This window comes from Cavia porcellus, unplaced genomic scaffold (genome assembly GCF_034190915.1).
Source record: "Cavia porcellus strain 051 isolate PalLab524CR breed Dunkin Hartley unplaced genomic scaffold, mCavPor4.1 scaffold_38, whole genome shotgun sequence".
Lineage (NCBI taxonomy): Eukaryota > Metazoa > Chordata > Mammalia > Rodentia > Caviidae > Cavia > Cavia porcellus.
The window spans coordinates 3,398,098-3,415,442 of NW_026947521.1; the positions used below are offsets into that span (position 1 = coordinate 3,398,098).

General features: G+C 38.9%; 1 protein-coding gene and 1 long non-coding RNA gene across 2 annotated transcripts in view; one reads left to right on the forward strand and one right to left on the reverse strand.

Moving 5' to 3' along the window:
• LOC134474803 (coiled-coil domain-containing protein 18-like) overlaps positions 1-13,737 on the reverse strand; it is a 41,761-nt gene extending 28,024 nt beyond the window's left edge. Inside the window, exons 1-9 of the mRNA XM_063243540.1 lie at positions 13,613-13,737; positions 10,899-10,969; positions 10,390-10,525; positions 7,503-7,573; positions 6,994-7,129; positions 4,107-4,177; positions 3,598-3,733; positions 711-781; positions 202-337 (exon numbers count right to left, since the gene is read on the reverse strand). Of these exons, the coding sequence (XP_063099610.1) occupies positions 202-337; positions 711-781; positions 3,598-3,733; positions 4,107-4,177; positions 6,994-7,129; positions 7,503-7,573; positions 10,390-10,525; positions 10,899-10,969; positions 13,613-13,642 (858 nt within the window). The 5' untranslated portion in view covers positions 13,643-13,737. The remainder of the gene's footprint in view (positions 1-201; positions 338-710; positions 782-3,597; positions 3,734-4,106; positions 4,178-6,993; positions 7,130-7,502; positions 7,574-10,389; positions 10,526-10,898; positions 10,970-13,612) is intronic.
• Positions 314-15,940, forward strand: LOC111753931 (uncharacterized). Its single transcript, XR_010045655.1, has 5 exons — positions 314-445; positions 3,670-3,841; positions 7,066-7,237; positions 10,462-10,633; positions 13,350-15,940. It is a non-coding gene; the product is annotated as an uncharacterized LOC111753931 (long non-coding RNA).
• Positions 15,941-17,345: the final 1,405 nt, after the last annotated feature.

Below are 17,345 nucleotides of genomic sequence, written 5' to 3' on the forward strand. Positions count from 1 at the left end.
ATGAATTGCATGTAACCATTTATCTTCCATAAAGTTAGGAGGACTTCACTACTGCTAGTAAGGAGGTATCAATACGATTACAAGTGTTTTTATCAGTAAGACTTTCATAGTGCCTAAAATATTCCTACAGTGCCTAAAATATTCCTAGCAGAGGAGGAACTGCTTTCTAGAACGATAGAAATTAAAAAGAAATGCACTTACCAATCTCTTGCTGAAGAAGTGTTTCCAAGCTCGTTCACGTTTTTCTGCTGGTTTCTTCCTTTTCTTTTTCAGGCTCAAAATCTCCATTTCGGGACTTTTCACATTTTCTTTTAGGCGTAAACACTCCAATTCATTCCTAAAATATTTGTTTCAAAATAATTATTTGCACAGATCTGTTAAAAAAGTCACATAACCTTTGAAAGACTACTCACAATTTTAAAAGTTGGAAAAAGTAGATGACTTGGTAAGTAAGATTTTTCTTATTGGGCTTGTTGACACTTTTTCTTTTGCATTATTGGGAATGAACACAGGGCTCCACGTGGAAAGCACATGCTCTCTCCTCACTGTACTATTTCTGCTCCCCTAAATTACTCCTTTCAGGTACATTTATCAAAGCTAGAATTTTCCCCTGGCCTAATGAAGATTTAGTACTTATATAACTGCAATATGTCTCATATTATGCTGCTGATTTCCTTTATAGATGCTCAACTCATTTGGTTAAGCCATACCTGTCTAAGGGTTCTTCCATTTTTTCATCATGTTGCACAGAGCTTGTACCTTGATCTTGTGCTTCTGTCAACTGAAAATTAACAAAAATGTTTATTAATAACGTGCCCAACCCTGGTGTTTGTTTCATAACTGTAGTGGACACAGCTATAATGCTCCACCTCCGTATGGTTTATAGTTACCTCTGTGCTGTGTCTACACGGTGAGCTGAACTGCTGACGCAGGGATCCAATGGCCCACACCTTACAAAATAACACTCTCTCCCCACTACTTAAGTTACCGACCCCAGCTCTAGGTCTGAAACATGTTATATTCCTGATTTTAGACCTGTTAGCAGGTCCTCAAACTGACAAAACTAGAAGGTTAGCACAGTGCTATGGACCTGCATTCCTGGCTGATTGGTAAGCTGATGCTTGAGACCAGCCTGGGCAACTGGGGGAGACAACTCTTTTGCAGGAAACAATAAAAGTGAAAGTTTTGGTAAAATGGAGAGAAAGAGGAAGTCCCTTTACTTGTGCTGTCCTTTTAGTTGTATTTTTACATTCCATGCAGTACATCCTACTTTATGGATTCCAAGTACTATTTGTCAACTATGATATGAATAATGCTTATATGACTAAGAGCAATGCCAATGATAATAATACAGAAATGACACTGCAGTAACATCTAGATGTCTCCAGGAACTGTTGGAGAAACAGTATCTAGACAGACACCAGCATGCCTGGGCCAGAGTTCCAACTCCACCAGTCACCAGCAGTGGGAGCTCTATAAAATCTTTCCTATTAGGTATTATTGTGTTTTCTGTTTTGATAAAGTTTAATATTGCAGGAAAGCTGAGGTAAAAGTTTCCTCAGGTCAAGTGCAGTCTTGATAATTTAGTCAGAAGATCTCTCAAAATTTAAATCAGAAGCTGGGCTTCGTGTCACACAGCTGTGATTCTGTCACTCAGGAGGCTGAGTCAACAGGGTTACTGTAACCATGAGACCACCTTGGAGAGGCACAGTAAATTCAAGGCCAGCCTGGGGTACACAAAATGTCTCGGCACAGGGGTCATTTACACTTTCCCTTCTTCCTTTTAGTTTACTTCTCCCAGAACAAAACCTCATCAGCAATTATTTGGTATGGATTCCTTCTGACCTGAGTCCTACACATGGTAAAGTGACTCACATGGGTTTCAATCTGAATTTTGCTATCTTCTAATCTAGGGCTGGAGGCCTCACTGTTAGAATGCCACCCATCATAATTCACCTTGTTTTTCTTTTTTAATGTTGCTTTCCAATGGACCACATTGTCTTTTTTGAATATTTTCCAGTTTTATATGGTACCACTACCAATTTTGCAACATCTCAGTACCTTTGTATATGACACTTAAAGTAAGATGATGGCCCCTGGCATTTTAATTCACAAATGACACCTTATCAACATGTCAGCATGTTATGTGTATGAAAAGTATAGTACAACAGCAGGACTAATTTATTTGAATTCTAGAAAAAATTGTTTCTCCACATTTCATCATAGAAAACACTAGGCAGAATTCTGTAGCTCCCTTATAACAAGTCTTTTCTTGTTGTTGAGACAAAATAACCAGACCCACAAGTTAGGAGAGGAAAGGTTCAGAGTTCACAGTTTATAGAGGTTTCAGTTCATAGTAGGCTGGCTCCAGAACAGGGCGGCATTGCAGAGGGGCATCACGGACCAGAAGACAAGCAGGAGCAGCAGCAGCAGCAGCAGGATCAAGCTTTTTTCTGTCCCTACATCTTATCCAGGTACTCACCTTTAGGGCAGGTAGCACTCATACCCTTAATCTTAACATCACACACTTGATCCCAGAACTATGCCAAACCAACCGGTGGACCAACTTCGTAATCACATATCCTGAATCCCAACATCATATTCTACAGATGTAGTCTCCTATGGAAAACACCCATCTATAGCTCCATGAGAGTTTGGGGGACAGGTAGGCAGGAGACATAGCAACAAGCATCTGTGTAATGGAGCTCAATGGATCAAATTGCTGTGACTTTAAGAAATCAGTCAGTGGAAGGAGCCACCTCACATCTTCACTTCCATGCACACAATGTGTCCTTGTGGTCCTAATTCCCACACAGGAGAACACGGGCCACAGGAGAATCTGCTCTGCCTGGTCAAGAGGTACATGGTTTTCATTACACATCAACAAACTGTCACCCAGTCTTATGCATTCCTCTTAGACTGGACAAGTTTAAATGGCTGATAAACACTAATCAATGGGGAAAAATCATGAAACTGCAATGCTAGGACCACTAGTTCCTCAGTAAGACAAATATCCATTTCTACTTTGTTACTGGCATCTTTTTCCTTGCTTACAGTCAAAGAGAAATACAGTGTCTCTGGGGAAAATGCTTGTGTAGTGCCCTACTATCCATTCTTGGTGACCATATAAATTACAAAATATCATGGAAAAGCTTTCATTGCAACAGATATTCAAAGTCTTAGATTCAGCAATTCAATTTCCTGGAATTTTAAAAGTTATTGTATCATATTAGCTGAGACTCATGACACACAGTAATATATCAATGTCCAGATCAGCATTATTCCCAAAGAAGTGTGGGAATAACTCTCAAATCCTTTAATGGATAATGGATAAACAAATGTGATATGTGTAAAATAGGGATTTTAGGCTATAAAAAATCTTTTCTATTAAAATATCACTGCCAAAGTCATGAATTGCATGTAACCATTTATCTTCCATAAAGTTAGGAGGACTTCACTACTGCTAGTAAGGAGGTATCAATACGATTACAAGTGTTTTTATCAGTAAGATTTTCATAGTGCCTAAAATATTCCTACATACTAGCAGAGGAGGAACTGCTTTCTAGAACGATAGAAATTAAAAAGAAATGCACTTACCAATCTCTTGCTGAAGAAGTGTTTCCAAGCTCGTTCACGTTTTTCTGCTGGTTTCTTCCTTTTCTTTTTCAGGCTCAAAATCTCCATTTCGGGACTTTTCACATTTTCTTTTAGGCGTAAACACTCCAATTCATTCCTAAAATATTTGTTTCAAAATAATTATTTGCACAGATCTGTTAAAAAAGTCACATAACCTTTGAAAGACTACTCACAATTTTAAAAGTTGGAAAAAGTAGATGACTTGGTAAGTAACATTTTTCTTATTGGGCTTGTTGACACTTTTTCTTTTGCATTATTGGGAATGAACACAGGGCTCCACGTGGAAAGCACATGCTCTCTCCTCACTGTACTATTTCTGCTCCCCTAAATTACTCCTTTCAGGTACATTTATCAAAGCTAGAATTTTCCCCTGGCCTAATGAAGATTTAGTACTTATATAACTGCAATATGTCTCATATTATGCTGCTGATTTCCTTTATAGATGCTCAACTCATTTGGTTAAGCCATACCTGTCTAAGGGTTCTTCCATTTTTTCATCATGTTGCACAGAGCTTGTACCTTGATCTTGTGCTTCTGTCAACTGAAAATTAACAAAAATGTTTATTAATAACCTGCCCATCCCTGGTGTTTGTTTCATAACTGTAGTGGACACAGCTATAATGCTCCACCTCCGTATGGTTTATAGTTACCTCTGTGCTGTGTCTACATGGTTATCTGAACTGCTGACGCAGGGATCCAATGGCTCACACCTTACAAAGTAACACCCTCTCCCCACTACTTAAGTTACCGACCCCAGCTCTAGGTCTGAAACATATTATATTCCTAATTTTAGACCTGTTAGCAGGTCCTCAAACTGACAAAACTAGAAGGTTAGCACAGTGCTATGGACCTGCATTCCTGGCTGCTTGGTAAGCTGATGCTCGAGACCAGCCTGGGCAACTGGGGGAGACAACTCTTTTGCAGGAAACTATAAAAGTGAAAGTTTTGGTAAAATGGAGAGAAAGAGGAAGTCCCTTTACTTGTGCTGTCCTTTTAGTTGTATTTTTACATTCCACGCATTACATCCTACTTTATGGATTCCAAGTACTATTTATCAACTATGATATGAATAATGCTTATATGACTAAGAGCAATTCTAATGATAATAATACAGAAATGACACTGCAGTAACATCTAGATGTCTCCAGGAACTGTTGGAGAAACAGTATCTAGACAGACACCAGCATGCCTGGGCCAGAGTTCCAACTCCACCAGTCACCAGCAGTGGGAGCTCTATAAAATCTTTCCTATTAGGTATTATTGTGTTTTCTGTTTTGATAAAGTTTAATATTGCAGGAAAGCTGAGGTAAAAGTTTCCTCAGGTCAAGTGCAGTCTTGATAATTTAGTCAGAAGATCTCTCAAAATTTAAATCAGAAGCTGGGCTTCGTGTCACACAGCTGTGATTCTGTCACTCAGGAGGCTGAGTCAACAGGGTTACTGTAACCATGAGACCACCTTGGAGAGGCACAGTAAATTCAAGGCCAGCCTGGGGTACACAAAATGTCTCGGCACAGGGGTCATTTACACTTTCCCTTCTTCCTTTTAGTTTACTTCTCCCAGAACAAAACCTCATCAGCAATTATTTGGTATGGATTCCTTCTGACCTGAGTCCTACACATGGCAAAGTGACTCACATGGGTTTCAATCTGAATTTTGCGATCTTCTAATCTAGGGCTGGAGGCCTCACTGTTAGAATGCCACCCATCATAATTCACCTTGTCTTTCTTTTTTAATGTTGCTTTCCAATGGACCACATTGTCTTTTTTGAATATTTTCCAGTTGTATATGGTACCACTACCAATTTTGCAACATCTCAATACCTTTGTATATGACACTTAAAGTAAGATGATGGCCCCTGGCATTTTAATTCACAAATGACACCTTATCAACATGTCAGCATGTTATGTGTATGAAAAGTATAGTACAACAGCAGGACTAATTTATTTGAATTCTAGAAAAAATTGTTTCTCCACATTTCATCATAGAAAACACTAGGCAGAATTCTGTAGCTCCCTTATAACAAGTCTTTTCTTGTTGTTGAGACAAAATAACCAGACCCACAAGTTAGGAGAGGAAAGGTTCAGAGTTCACAGTTTATAGAGGTTTCAGTTCATAGTAGGCTGGCTCCAGAACAGGGCGGCATTGCAGAGGGGCATCACGGACCAGAAGACAAGCAGGAGCAGCAGCAGCAGCAACAGGATCAAGCTTTTTTCTGTCCCTACATCTTATCCAGGTACTCACCTTTAGGGCAGGTAGCACTCATACCCTTAATCTTAACATCACACACTTGATCCCAGAACTATGCCAAACCAACCGGTGGACCAACTTCGTAATCACATATCCTGAATCCCAACATCATATTCTACAGATGTAGTCTCCTATGGAAAACACCCATCTATAGCTCCATGAGAGTTTGGGGGACAGGTAGGCAGGAGACATAGCAACAAGCATCTGTGTAATGGAGCTCAATGGATCAAATTGCTGTGACTTTAAGAAATCAGTCAGTGGAAGGAGCCACCTCACATCTTCACTTCCATGCACACAATGTGTCCTTGTGGTCCTAATTCCCACACAGGAGAACACGGGCCACAGGAGAATCTGCTCTGCCTGGTCAAGAGGTACATGGTTTTCATTACACATCAACAAACTGTCACCCAGTCTTATGCATTCCTCTTAGACTGGACAAGTTTAAATGGCTGATAAACACTAATCAATGGGGAAAAATCATGAAACTGCAATGCTAGGACCACTAGTTCCTCAGTAAGACAAATATCCATTTCTACTTTGTTACTGGCATCTTTTTCCTTGCTTACAGTCAAAGAGAAATACAGTGTCTCTGGGGAAAATGCTTGTGTAGTGCCCTACTATCCATTCTTGGTGACCATATAAATTACAAAATATCATGGAAAAGCTTTCATTGCAACAGATATTCAAAGTCTTAGATTCAGCAATTCAATTTCCTGGAATTTTAAAAGTTATTGTATCATATTAGCTGAGACTCATGACACACAGTAATATATCAATGTCCAGATCAGCATTATTCCCAAAGAAGTGTGGGAATAACTCTCAAATCCTTTAATGGATAATGGATAAACAAATGTGATATGTGTAAAATAGGGATTTTAGGCTATAAAAAATCTTTTCTATTAAAATATCACTGCCAAAGTCATGAATTGCATGTAACCATTTATCTTCCATAAAGTTAGGAGGACTTCACTACTGCTAGTAAGGAGGTATCAATACGATTACAAGTGTTTTTATCAGTAAGATTTTCATAGTGCCTAAAATATTCCTACATACTAGCAGAGGAGGAACTGCTTTCTAGAACGATAGAAATTAAAAAGAAATGCACTTACCAATCTCTTGCTGAAGAAGTGTTTCCAAGCTCGTTCACGTTTTTCTGCTGGTTTCTTCCTTTTCTTTTTCAGGCTCAAAATCTCCATTTCGGGACTTTTCACATTTTCTTTTAGGCGTAAACACTCCAATTCATTCCTAAAATATTTGTTTCAAAATAATTATTTGCACAGATCTGTTAAAAAAGTCACATAACCTTTGAAAGACTACTCACAATTTTAAAAGTTGGAAAAAGTAGATGACTTGGTAAGTAAGATTTTTCTTATTGGGCTTGTTGACACTTTTTCTTTTGCATTATTGGGAATGAACACAGGGCTCCACGTGGAAAGCACATGCTCTCTCCTCACTGTACTATTTCTGCTCCCCTAAATTACTCCTTTCAGGTACATTTATCAAAGCTAGAATTTTCCCCTGGCCTAATGAAGATTTAGTACTTATATAACTGCAATATGTCTCATATTATGCTGTTGATTTCCTTTATAGATGCTCAACTCATTTGGTTAAGCCATACCTGTCTAAGGGTTCTTCCATTTTTTCATCCTGTTGCACAGAGCTTGTACCTTGATCTTGTGCTTCTGTCAACTGAAAATTAACAAAAATGTTTATTAATAACCTGCCCATCCCTGGTGTTTGTTTCATAACTGTAGTGGACACAGCTATAATGCTCCACCTCCGTATGGTTTATAGTTACCTCTGTGCTGTGTCTACATGGTTATCTGAACTGCTGACGCAGGGATCCAATGGCTCACACCTTACAAAGTAACACCCTCTCCCCACTACTTAAGTTACCGACCCCAGCTCTAGGTCTGAAACATATTATATTCCTAATTTTAGACCTGTTAGCAGGTCCTCAAACTGACAAAACTAGAAGGTTAGCACAGTGCTATGGACCTGCATTCCTGGCTGCTTGGTAAGCTGATGCTCGAGACCAGCCTGGGCAACTGGGGGAGACAACTCTTTTGCAGGAAACTATAAAAGTGAAAGTTTTGGTAAAATGGAGAGAAAGAGGAAGTCCCTTTACTTGTGCTGTCCTTTTAGTTGTATTTTTACATTCCACGCATTACATCCTACTTTATGGATTCCAAGTACTATTTATCAACTATGATATGAATAATGCTTATATGACTAAGAGCAATTCCAATGATAATAATACAGAAATGACACTGCAGTAACATCGAGATGTCTCCAGGAACTGTTGGAGAAACAGTATCTAGACAGACACCAGCATGCCTGGGCCAGAGTTCCAACTCCACCAGTCACCAGCAGTGGGAGCTCTATAAAATCTTTCCTATTAGGTATTATTGTGTTTTCTGTTTTGATAAAGTTTAATATTGCAGGAAAGCTGAGGTAAAAGTTTCCTCAGGTCAAGTGCAGTCTTGATAATTTAGTCAGAAGATCTCTCAAAATTTAAATCAGAAGCTGGGCTTCGTGTCACACAGCTGTGATTCTGTCACTCAGGAGGCTGAGTCAACAGGGTTACTGTAACCATGAGACCACCTTGGAGAGGCACAGTAAATTCAAGGCCAGCCTGGGGTACACAAAATGTCTCGGCACAGGGGTCATTTACACTTTCCCTTCTTCCTTTTAGTTTACTTCTCCCAGAACAAAACCTCATCAGCAATTATTTGGTATGGATTCCTTCTGACCTGAGTCCTACACATGGCAAAGTGACTCACATGGGTTTCAATCTGAATTTTGTGATCTTCTAATCTAGGGCTGGAGGCCTCACTGTTAGAATGCCACCCATCATAATTCACCTTGTCTTTCTTTTTTAATGTTGCTTTCCAATGGACCACATTGTCTTTTTTGAATATTTTCCAGTTTTATATGGTACCACTACCAATTTTGCAACATCTCAATACCTTTGTATATGACACTTAAAGTAAGATGATGGCCCCTGGCATTTTAATTCACAAATGAAACCTTATCAACATGTCAGCATGTTATGTGTATGAAAAGTATAGTACAACAGCAGGACTAATTTATTTGAATTCTAGAAAAAATTGTTTCTCCACATTTCATCATAGAAAACACTAGGCAGAATTCTGTAGCTCCCTTATAACAAGTCTTTTCTTGTTGTTGAGACAAAATAACCAGACCCACAAGTTAGGAGAGGAAAGGTTCAGAGTTCACAGTTTATAGAGGTTTCAGTTCATAGTAGGCTGGCTCCAGAACAGGGCGGCATTGCAGAGGGGCATCACGGACCAGAAGACAAGCAGGAGCAGCAGCAGCAGCAGCAGGATCAAGCTTTTTTCTGTCCCTACATCTTATCCAGGTACTCACCTTTAGGGCAGGTAGCACTCATACCCTTAATCTTAACATCACACACTTGATCCCAGAACTATGCCAAACCAACCGGTGGACCAACTTCGTAATCACATATCCTGAATCCCAACATCATATTCTACAGATGTAGTCTCCTATGGAAAACACCCATCTATAGCTCCATGAGAGTTTGGGGGACAGGTAGGCAGGAGACATAGCAACAAGCATCTGTATAATGGAGCTCAATGGATCAAATTGCTGTGACTTTAAGAAATCAGTCAGTGGAAGGAGCCACCTCACATCTTCACTTCCATGCACACAATGTGTCCTTGTGGTCCTAATTCCCACACAGGAGAACACGGGCCACAGGAGAATCTGCTCTGCCTGGTCAAGAGGTACATGGTTTTCATTACACATCAACAAACTGTCACCCAGTCTTATGCATTCCTCTTAGACTGGACAAGTTTAAATGGCTGATAAACACTAATCAATGGGGAAAAATCATGAAACTGCAATGCTAGGACCACTAGTTCCTCAGTAAGACAAATATCCATTTCTACTTTGTTACTGGCATCTTTTTCCTTGCTTACAGTCAAAGAGAAATACAGTGTCTCTGGGGAAAATGCTTGTGTAGTGCCCTACTATCCATTCTTGGTGACCATATAAATTACAAAATATCATGGAAAAGCTTTCATTGCAACAGATATTCAAAGTCTTAGATTCAGCAATTCAATTTCCTGGAATTTTAAAAGTTATTGTATCATATTAGCTGAGACTCATGACACACAGTAATATATCAATGTCCAGATCAGCATTATTCCCAAAGAAGTGTGGGAATAACTCTCAAATCCTTTAATGGATAATGGATAAACAAATGTGATATGTGTAAAATAGGGATTTTAGGCTATAAAAAATCTTTTCTATTAAAATATCACTGCCAAAGTCATGAATTGCATGTAACCATTTATCTTCCATAAAGTTAGGAGGACTTCACTACTGCTAGTAAGGAGGTATCAATACGATTACAAGTGTTTTTATCAGTAAGATTTTCATAGTGCCTAAAATATTCCTACATACTAGCAGAGGAGGAACTGCTTTCTAGAACGATAGAAATTAAAAAGAAATGCACTTACCAATCTCTTGCTGAAGAAGTGTTTCCAAGCTCGTTCACGTTTTTCTGCTGGTTTCTTCCTTTTCTTTTTCAGGCTCAAAATCTCCATTTCGGGACTTTTCACATTTTCTTTTAGGCGTAAACACTCCAATTCATTCCTAAAATATTTGTTTCAAAATAATTATTTGCACAGATCTGTTAAAAAAGTCACATAACCTTTGAAAGACTACTCACAATTTTAAAAGTTGGAAAAAGTAGATGACTTGGTAAGTAACATTTTTCTTATTGGGCTTGTTGACACTTTTTCTTTTGCATTATTGGGAATGAACACAGGGCTCCACGTGGAAAGCACATGCTCTCTCCTCACTGTACTATTTCTGCTCCCCTAAATTACTCCTTTCAGGTACATTTATCAAAGCTAGAATTTTCCCCTGGCCTAATGAAGATTTAGTACTTATATAACTGCAATATGTCTCATATTATGCTGCTGATTTCCTTTATAGATGCTCAACTCATTTGGTTAAGCCATACCTGTCTAAGGGTTCTTCCATTTTTTCATCATGTTGCACAGAGCTTGTACCTTGATCTTGTGCTTCTGTCAACTGAAAATTAACAAAAATGCTTTTTAATAACCTGCCCATCCCTGGTGTTTGTTTCATAACTGTAGTGGACACAGCTATAATGCTCCACCTCCGTATGGTTTATAGTTACCTCTGTGCTGTGTCTACATGGTTATCTGAACTGCTGACGCAGGGATCCAATGGCTCACACCTTACAAAGTAACACCCTCTCCCCACTACTTAAGTTACCGACCCCAGCTCTAGGTCTGAAACATATTATATTCCTGATTTTAGACCTGTTAGTAGGTCCTCAAACTGACAAAACTAGAAGGTTAGCACAGTGCTATGGACCTGCATTCCTGGCTGCTTGGTAAGCTGATGCTCGAGACCAGCCTGGGAAACTGGGGGAGACAACTCTTTTGCAGGAAACTATAAAAGTGAAAGTTTTGGTAAAATGGAGAGAAAGAGGAAGTCCCTTTACTTGTGCTGTCCTTTTAGTTGTATTTTTACATTCCACGCATTACATCCTACTTTATGGATTCCAAGTACTATTTATCAACTATGATATGAATAATGCTTATATGACTAAGAGCAATTCCAATGATAATAATACAGAAATGACACTGCAGTAACATCTAGATGTCTCCAGGAACTGTTGGAGAAACAGTATCTAGACAGACACCAGCATGCCTGGGCCAGAGTTCCAACTCCACCAGTCACCAGCAGTGGGAGCTCTATAAAATCTTTCCTATTAGGTATTATTGTGTTTTCTGTTTTGATAAAGTTTGATATTATAGGAAAGCTGAGGCAAAAGTTTCCTCAGGTCAAGTGCAGTCTTGATAATTTAGTCAGAAGATCTCTCAAAATTTAAATCAGAAGCTGGGCTTCATGTCACACAGCTGTGATTCTGTCACTCAGGAGTCTGAGTCAACAGGGTTACTGTAACCACGAGACCACCTTGGAAATGCACAGTAAATTCAAGGCCAGCCTGGTTATGCAGCGAAACCCTGTCTCCAATAACCCAAAAGAAATTTATTAATCCAGGTATAGTGGCACATGTCTATAGTCCTAGCAATAGGGTTGGCTCATGTATGAGGCTAGCTCATTTGAGCCCAGGGCAACTTAGAGAGGCCCTGTTCAGAAAGAAACAAAAATGGCCCATGGATGAAGCTCTGTGGAGGACCCTGGGTTCATTCACCAGTGCCAGAACTGTCTGGAAGGTGAAGAGGAAATACTGGAGTTTTCAGAATGGCCCAGGACTCTGTACTGGGCTGTAGTGAGAAAGGCACAGGTGGACGGGAGGAAGGAAAAAGGGAGATACTTTCCTGCTCCTAGGGGCCTCCTCAGCTGACCTCAGGGGAGAGAAAGCAAAATGTGATGTTTTTGGCAGGTGGTGGACAATCGGACAGGCTTTTTGTGCAAGCTGAACTGGTCACTCATGATGAAAGTGGCAATAAATGCAGGGTATGCAGCCCAAAAGACATCCCTGCAGTCCAGTGAGACTCATCAGTTAGCTCAAGTAGTCAGTGGCACTTCATTTGTAACAACTCACAGCTTATTCTCACATAGCAGTGCCCAGTGGGCAATGATCACGCAAACAGTGCTTCCTGGGTTAAGCAGTATGTACATAACATGCCCATGAGAGGAGGCTAACCCACTGAGCTAAGACTATTGGGCCCTGCTGCTAAATAAAGGTCCTCAAATCAATTCATTTGTAGCAACTGCTAGGCCTCTTCAGAAAGCAGTCTGATGTTCAAATGAAAGGTGTGGTATGGTACTTCACAAGAGCTTTTAGGTTGGTCAAATGCCTGGTCTGTGAATCCTGTGCATAGCTATGTGATGAAGGCAAAACTCCACTTTTTCATGGTAAGGAAAATATGATCAGTTGACATGAAATTCTCCATTAGATTGCGTACTTTCAATTTTGTATTTCTTAAAGTATTGTCAATGCTATTATGTCAATGTTTCAAAGAAATTATCGGTTATAGTATAATTAAGTCCTTAATAGTTTTTTGAGCCACAGTCTTGCTATTTCATGCCACCTGGCCTAGCACTCATAGCACTCACCCTGTCTCAGCCTCCCAGGACTGCGATTACAGGTGAGTGCCAACATGCAAGGCTGTGAATATTAAATTGCATAAATGAAACCTAAAATTTGTTAAAGAGTGAAAGCATTTATTAAATATAGGCACGAATGGTATAAAATAAAATTTCATTAAGAAACACTTCACTAGCTTCAAAGTTAGCTAAATCATAAGAATACTCAAATTGACACTTGTGTTCATGATTAAACTCCTTTCATTTCTTTATTCAGTAAACAAACTGAGCTATTAGATGTCAACATTTATAATAAATACAGTTAGCTGTATATGTGAGGTTTTCTGAGGGTGATTTAACATTTTGTTTTCAACCCACATAATAGGGACGTGTGATGTATAAGAATGTTTTGCTCAACAATGGACTGCACGCTCAACTATGGTCCTTGAAACGATATTGCCCAGTGATGTGGGAGATGTAAGTGTGTGTGGCCACCTGCTTACATTTGGATAATAATGAAAATAACAAACCACACATGCTTTGGATCATATTCTCAATGTAAGCAATGCATGAGTCAATATGCAATCAAAGAAATACTACAATGCCGATACAACAGCAATATAAAATTTTCATCAAAGATTAATTTACCTGATTCACTTTTGAAGCTTTGAATTCCATTTCAAGTGTTTCATAAGAAATTTCAAGCTGTTGTTTTGCTTCAACTTCTTGAGAACATTTTTCCTTGAGACTTTTTCTCTTGTCCTCTTCTTTTAAGACAAGTCTGAAGTGAAACCTGCATATTTAAAGTGTATTTTTTAAGTGGATCAAGAAGCCAACCCCTTCCTCTGAGTCAGTGACAGTCACAGGCCAAGGGAAGTAGAAATATGAAGCCAATGGCTTCCTGTGAGCCAGCAGTTGGGCTGGGAGATAAGAGCTGAGCCCCTCCCAACCCCTGCAAGCAACCAGCTGACCACAGACATACAGGCTGGGATAATAGCTACTGAGGCAGGAAGAAAAACAACTTAAGCCTGTAGTGTTTAGCATTTCACTTTGCAGGCCTAGCCCAGTGCTCTGAGCATTTACTTGGTGGAAAATAATATGCAGTATAGCAGCTATGGGAGAGTTCCTTCTAAAGGTGAAAGCCACTGTTAATTCCCTATTATCTTGTTTTAAAGTTCTGTATCACTTTCAGGGTTTTGTTTGGCTTGTTTTAGTTTTATTCTGTTTTACTTTGTTTCATTTTATTCTGTTTATTGACAGCTATTTCAAAGATAACAAGACATACTATTGAAGCTGATGGTGATTTCTTATTATCTTGTTTTTGAAGTCTTCCATTGTTTTCATTGTTTTGTTTCGATTGGTTTCTGTTCTGTTTTGTTTCATTTTATAATGTCTGATGGTATGGCCGGCTATTTTGAAGACAACAAGAGGCATTATGGTAGCCATTGTTGATTTCTTATGGTCTGGTTTTAAAGTTGTGTATCACTTTCACTGTTTTGTTTTGATTGGTTTTATTTATTGTTTTATTCATGTCAAAATAGAAGAAAATATAACATGCATTTTTTAGAAAATATAAAGTTCTAGCTATGATCTGGCTGTATATGTTGATTTAGTATCCTAATGAAATGCTTTCAAATATTTTTCCTTCCTATCTGTCATATTTTATATCTTTCAATTTAATCTCTTCCAAAGGGCACACCTACTTGAAGAGTGTGTATGTGTGTGTGTGTGTGTGTGTGTGTGAAACACAATTCTGAGAGGTAACATCTTATTTTATACATCACTAAGGTAGGTGAAGATATGCCAAGTAACTTGCACAGGTGCAAGTACAGACAGTAAGAATTTAAACCCAGGCATGTTCCACAGTACAGTGGATCCCCTAAATGCACAGTACTGGTCCTAGAGCACTTGCAATTGCAAAAGACTGCAAATTTCAGATATGATCATAAAAATGCTTATCAATGCCTTTTTTATAGTTTAAACTCTATAAATATGCTATGACTTCTGGAATTACATAATTTAATAAAATATTGTATTGATGAAACTTTAGTGTGGGGCATTTTGGCAGCATCATTGGGATCTTAGGGTTTTTAAGAACACAACTGACAACAATGGAGACAGACGCATGCAGTGCATCAACCTGTTACAATGCAGAGATGGGTTACAAGGCAGCAAGCACTCCAAAGCCAGAAGAACTGAGTAACGTGTGAATGCACTACTCGCAAACCTCCTGCCAGAAACTCCTTGTGGAGGATCCCTGTGGTTGCCATGAAACTGTGGGGGGCTCTGTGAAAAAATGTTAGGATCCAACTAAAAATCAGTGAAAGAGTGAGGCTGAGAACTCTGAACTGTGACATCGTGGGAGTATACCTTATGTTATGAAATAACTACCTTTAAGCATTTAGTGTTGTTAAGTGATGTTAAGACCACATTGACATTTCCCACAGCTTCAAACACTGATGGCACAGGCATGACTATCCTGCTGGGCAGCACTGAAAGGCATGCAAGTGTGGCTCCACTGTGACTGTGTTAACCCATATCAGCATCCATTGTCAGTTATAATCACATAATTTCTGAGTTTTACAAATATTCTTAAAAATTAAAATGAATAAACATGTCTTTCTCTACTGATGGTTTCTAGTGGTGTATGAATACACTCTAAAATCTTAAGAAAACAACTCTTAAATGCTGCATTCTTGCTCAGAACACCTGCTTCCCTAACTTTCCCAGTGAAAGGTGTCTAGTGTTGCCGATCGTCCCCGGTAGTCAGCTTCCTGTGTGACCAGTGTTGAAACTGCTCTTTGTCAAATTCATTTGTGCTTCTCTTAGCCAATCTTTCTGCAGCAATGATGAGGCTGGGTATCCTCTTGCTTTCCCTGTAGACTACACTGTTCTGTTTTATTTCTAGAAAAGCAATTCCTGCTAACATTCCATTAAAGGAAAATAAAACATTTACAGAGGTTTTAACTTCCTCCATCTTTGACAGTGTCTTGTAATCTTTAAATACACATCACTTGTTGGAGACTAGCAAACAGGAAACGGGCCTTGTTAGACACTAAGGAAGTCACAGATTCCGTGGAGTGCTGCTGTTTATGTTTATTCTTTACTTTCCTCAAAGGCACGTTGGGTCCACTGCTTTAAAAATAAAAAGTCATTTAAGCAACTCAATTCAAAAACAAGGTTACAACTCTAGAGTATGAAATTGTTCATTTTAAGCAGTAGATGAAAAATAATTTTTAAACAAAGCATTGGGTTGAAATTAGTCCAAGCCTACGAAAGGACTGACTGGAGTTGTGGCAACCCCGTGTTGATTCAGTCAACTGTCATTGGCTTCACCCACCAAACAACCAAGCATCCAACCAAACAACCACTTAATGCTAACACTTTGCTTCCTGCAAGGCACACTAATATAGCTACAGATGGAAAATCACTTTCCTTCTGAAGTTTGGCCAGTTTTTAAATTCTACTCTTTGCAAAATCATATACAATGGTACCTGGGTTCACAAACTCAATTGTCTCCACAATCCTGATGGCAAAACAAACTGGACAAGAACTAAATCAAATCTAAACCAATTAAGATCAACACTGAACCTACCCATAGAACAAAAAAATTTTAGAGACAGCATCTTACCATGAGGTACAGGCTGGCCTAGAACTCATTTATGTAGCCAAGACAAGCCTCAAACTCACAGCAACCCTCGTGTCTCAGCATCCAAAGTCAAACTTGCTGGATTGCAGGTGTGTGCCACCATGCTCAGCTCAACCACTAACTTTTATTTGGTTCTGACTCAACTCAGTTTGCAACCAGAATCACAGAAAAAAATCAAGATCAAGAACTGAGGTAGCACTCAGGCACCTGTGTTATAACAACACCATGCCCAACCAGCATAGCTCTCTCTTTCCAGAGGAAGCAACACAGTACATTCCAATTTTGTCTTTTAATTTCAGTTTAGAAAGTTTTAGTCCTTTGGCCATGATATTTTTTGAAGCCTATTAAATTTACTATCTTTGTGTTTTATTTTTCTTAATAAACTACAAATGAAGCCTGCAATTCTTTTAATCCACTGTACTGTAAGTGAAACTACCCTAAAAGAATGAAGAATCACAATATTCAAAATTTCTTCCTAAATGAAAAAAATATTAATGTAGAGTAAAAACTAAAACTTTCAGAATGAATTTTCTTCCTGAACCCTTTTTTCTAGTACAGGAGGTTGAATCAAGAGTGTCCTAACACTGAGCGCTACCCCCAGTCCCTTTCTATTTTGAGGCAAGGACCTGCTCAGCTTCTTAAGCAGGATTCGCTTTTGCAATCCTTCTGCCTCAGCTTCCTAAGTCAAACTTTTGTAAGTGACAAATTAGCCTACTGTTTAAAATAATACAC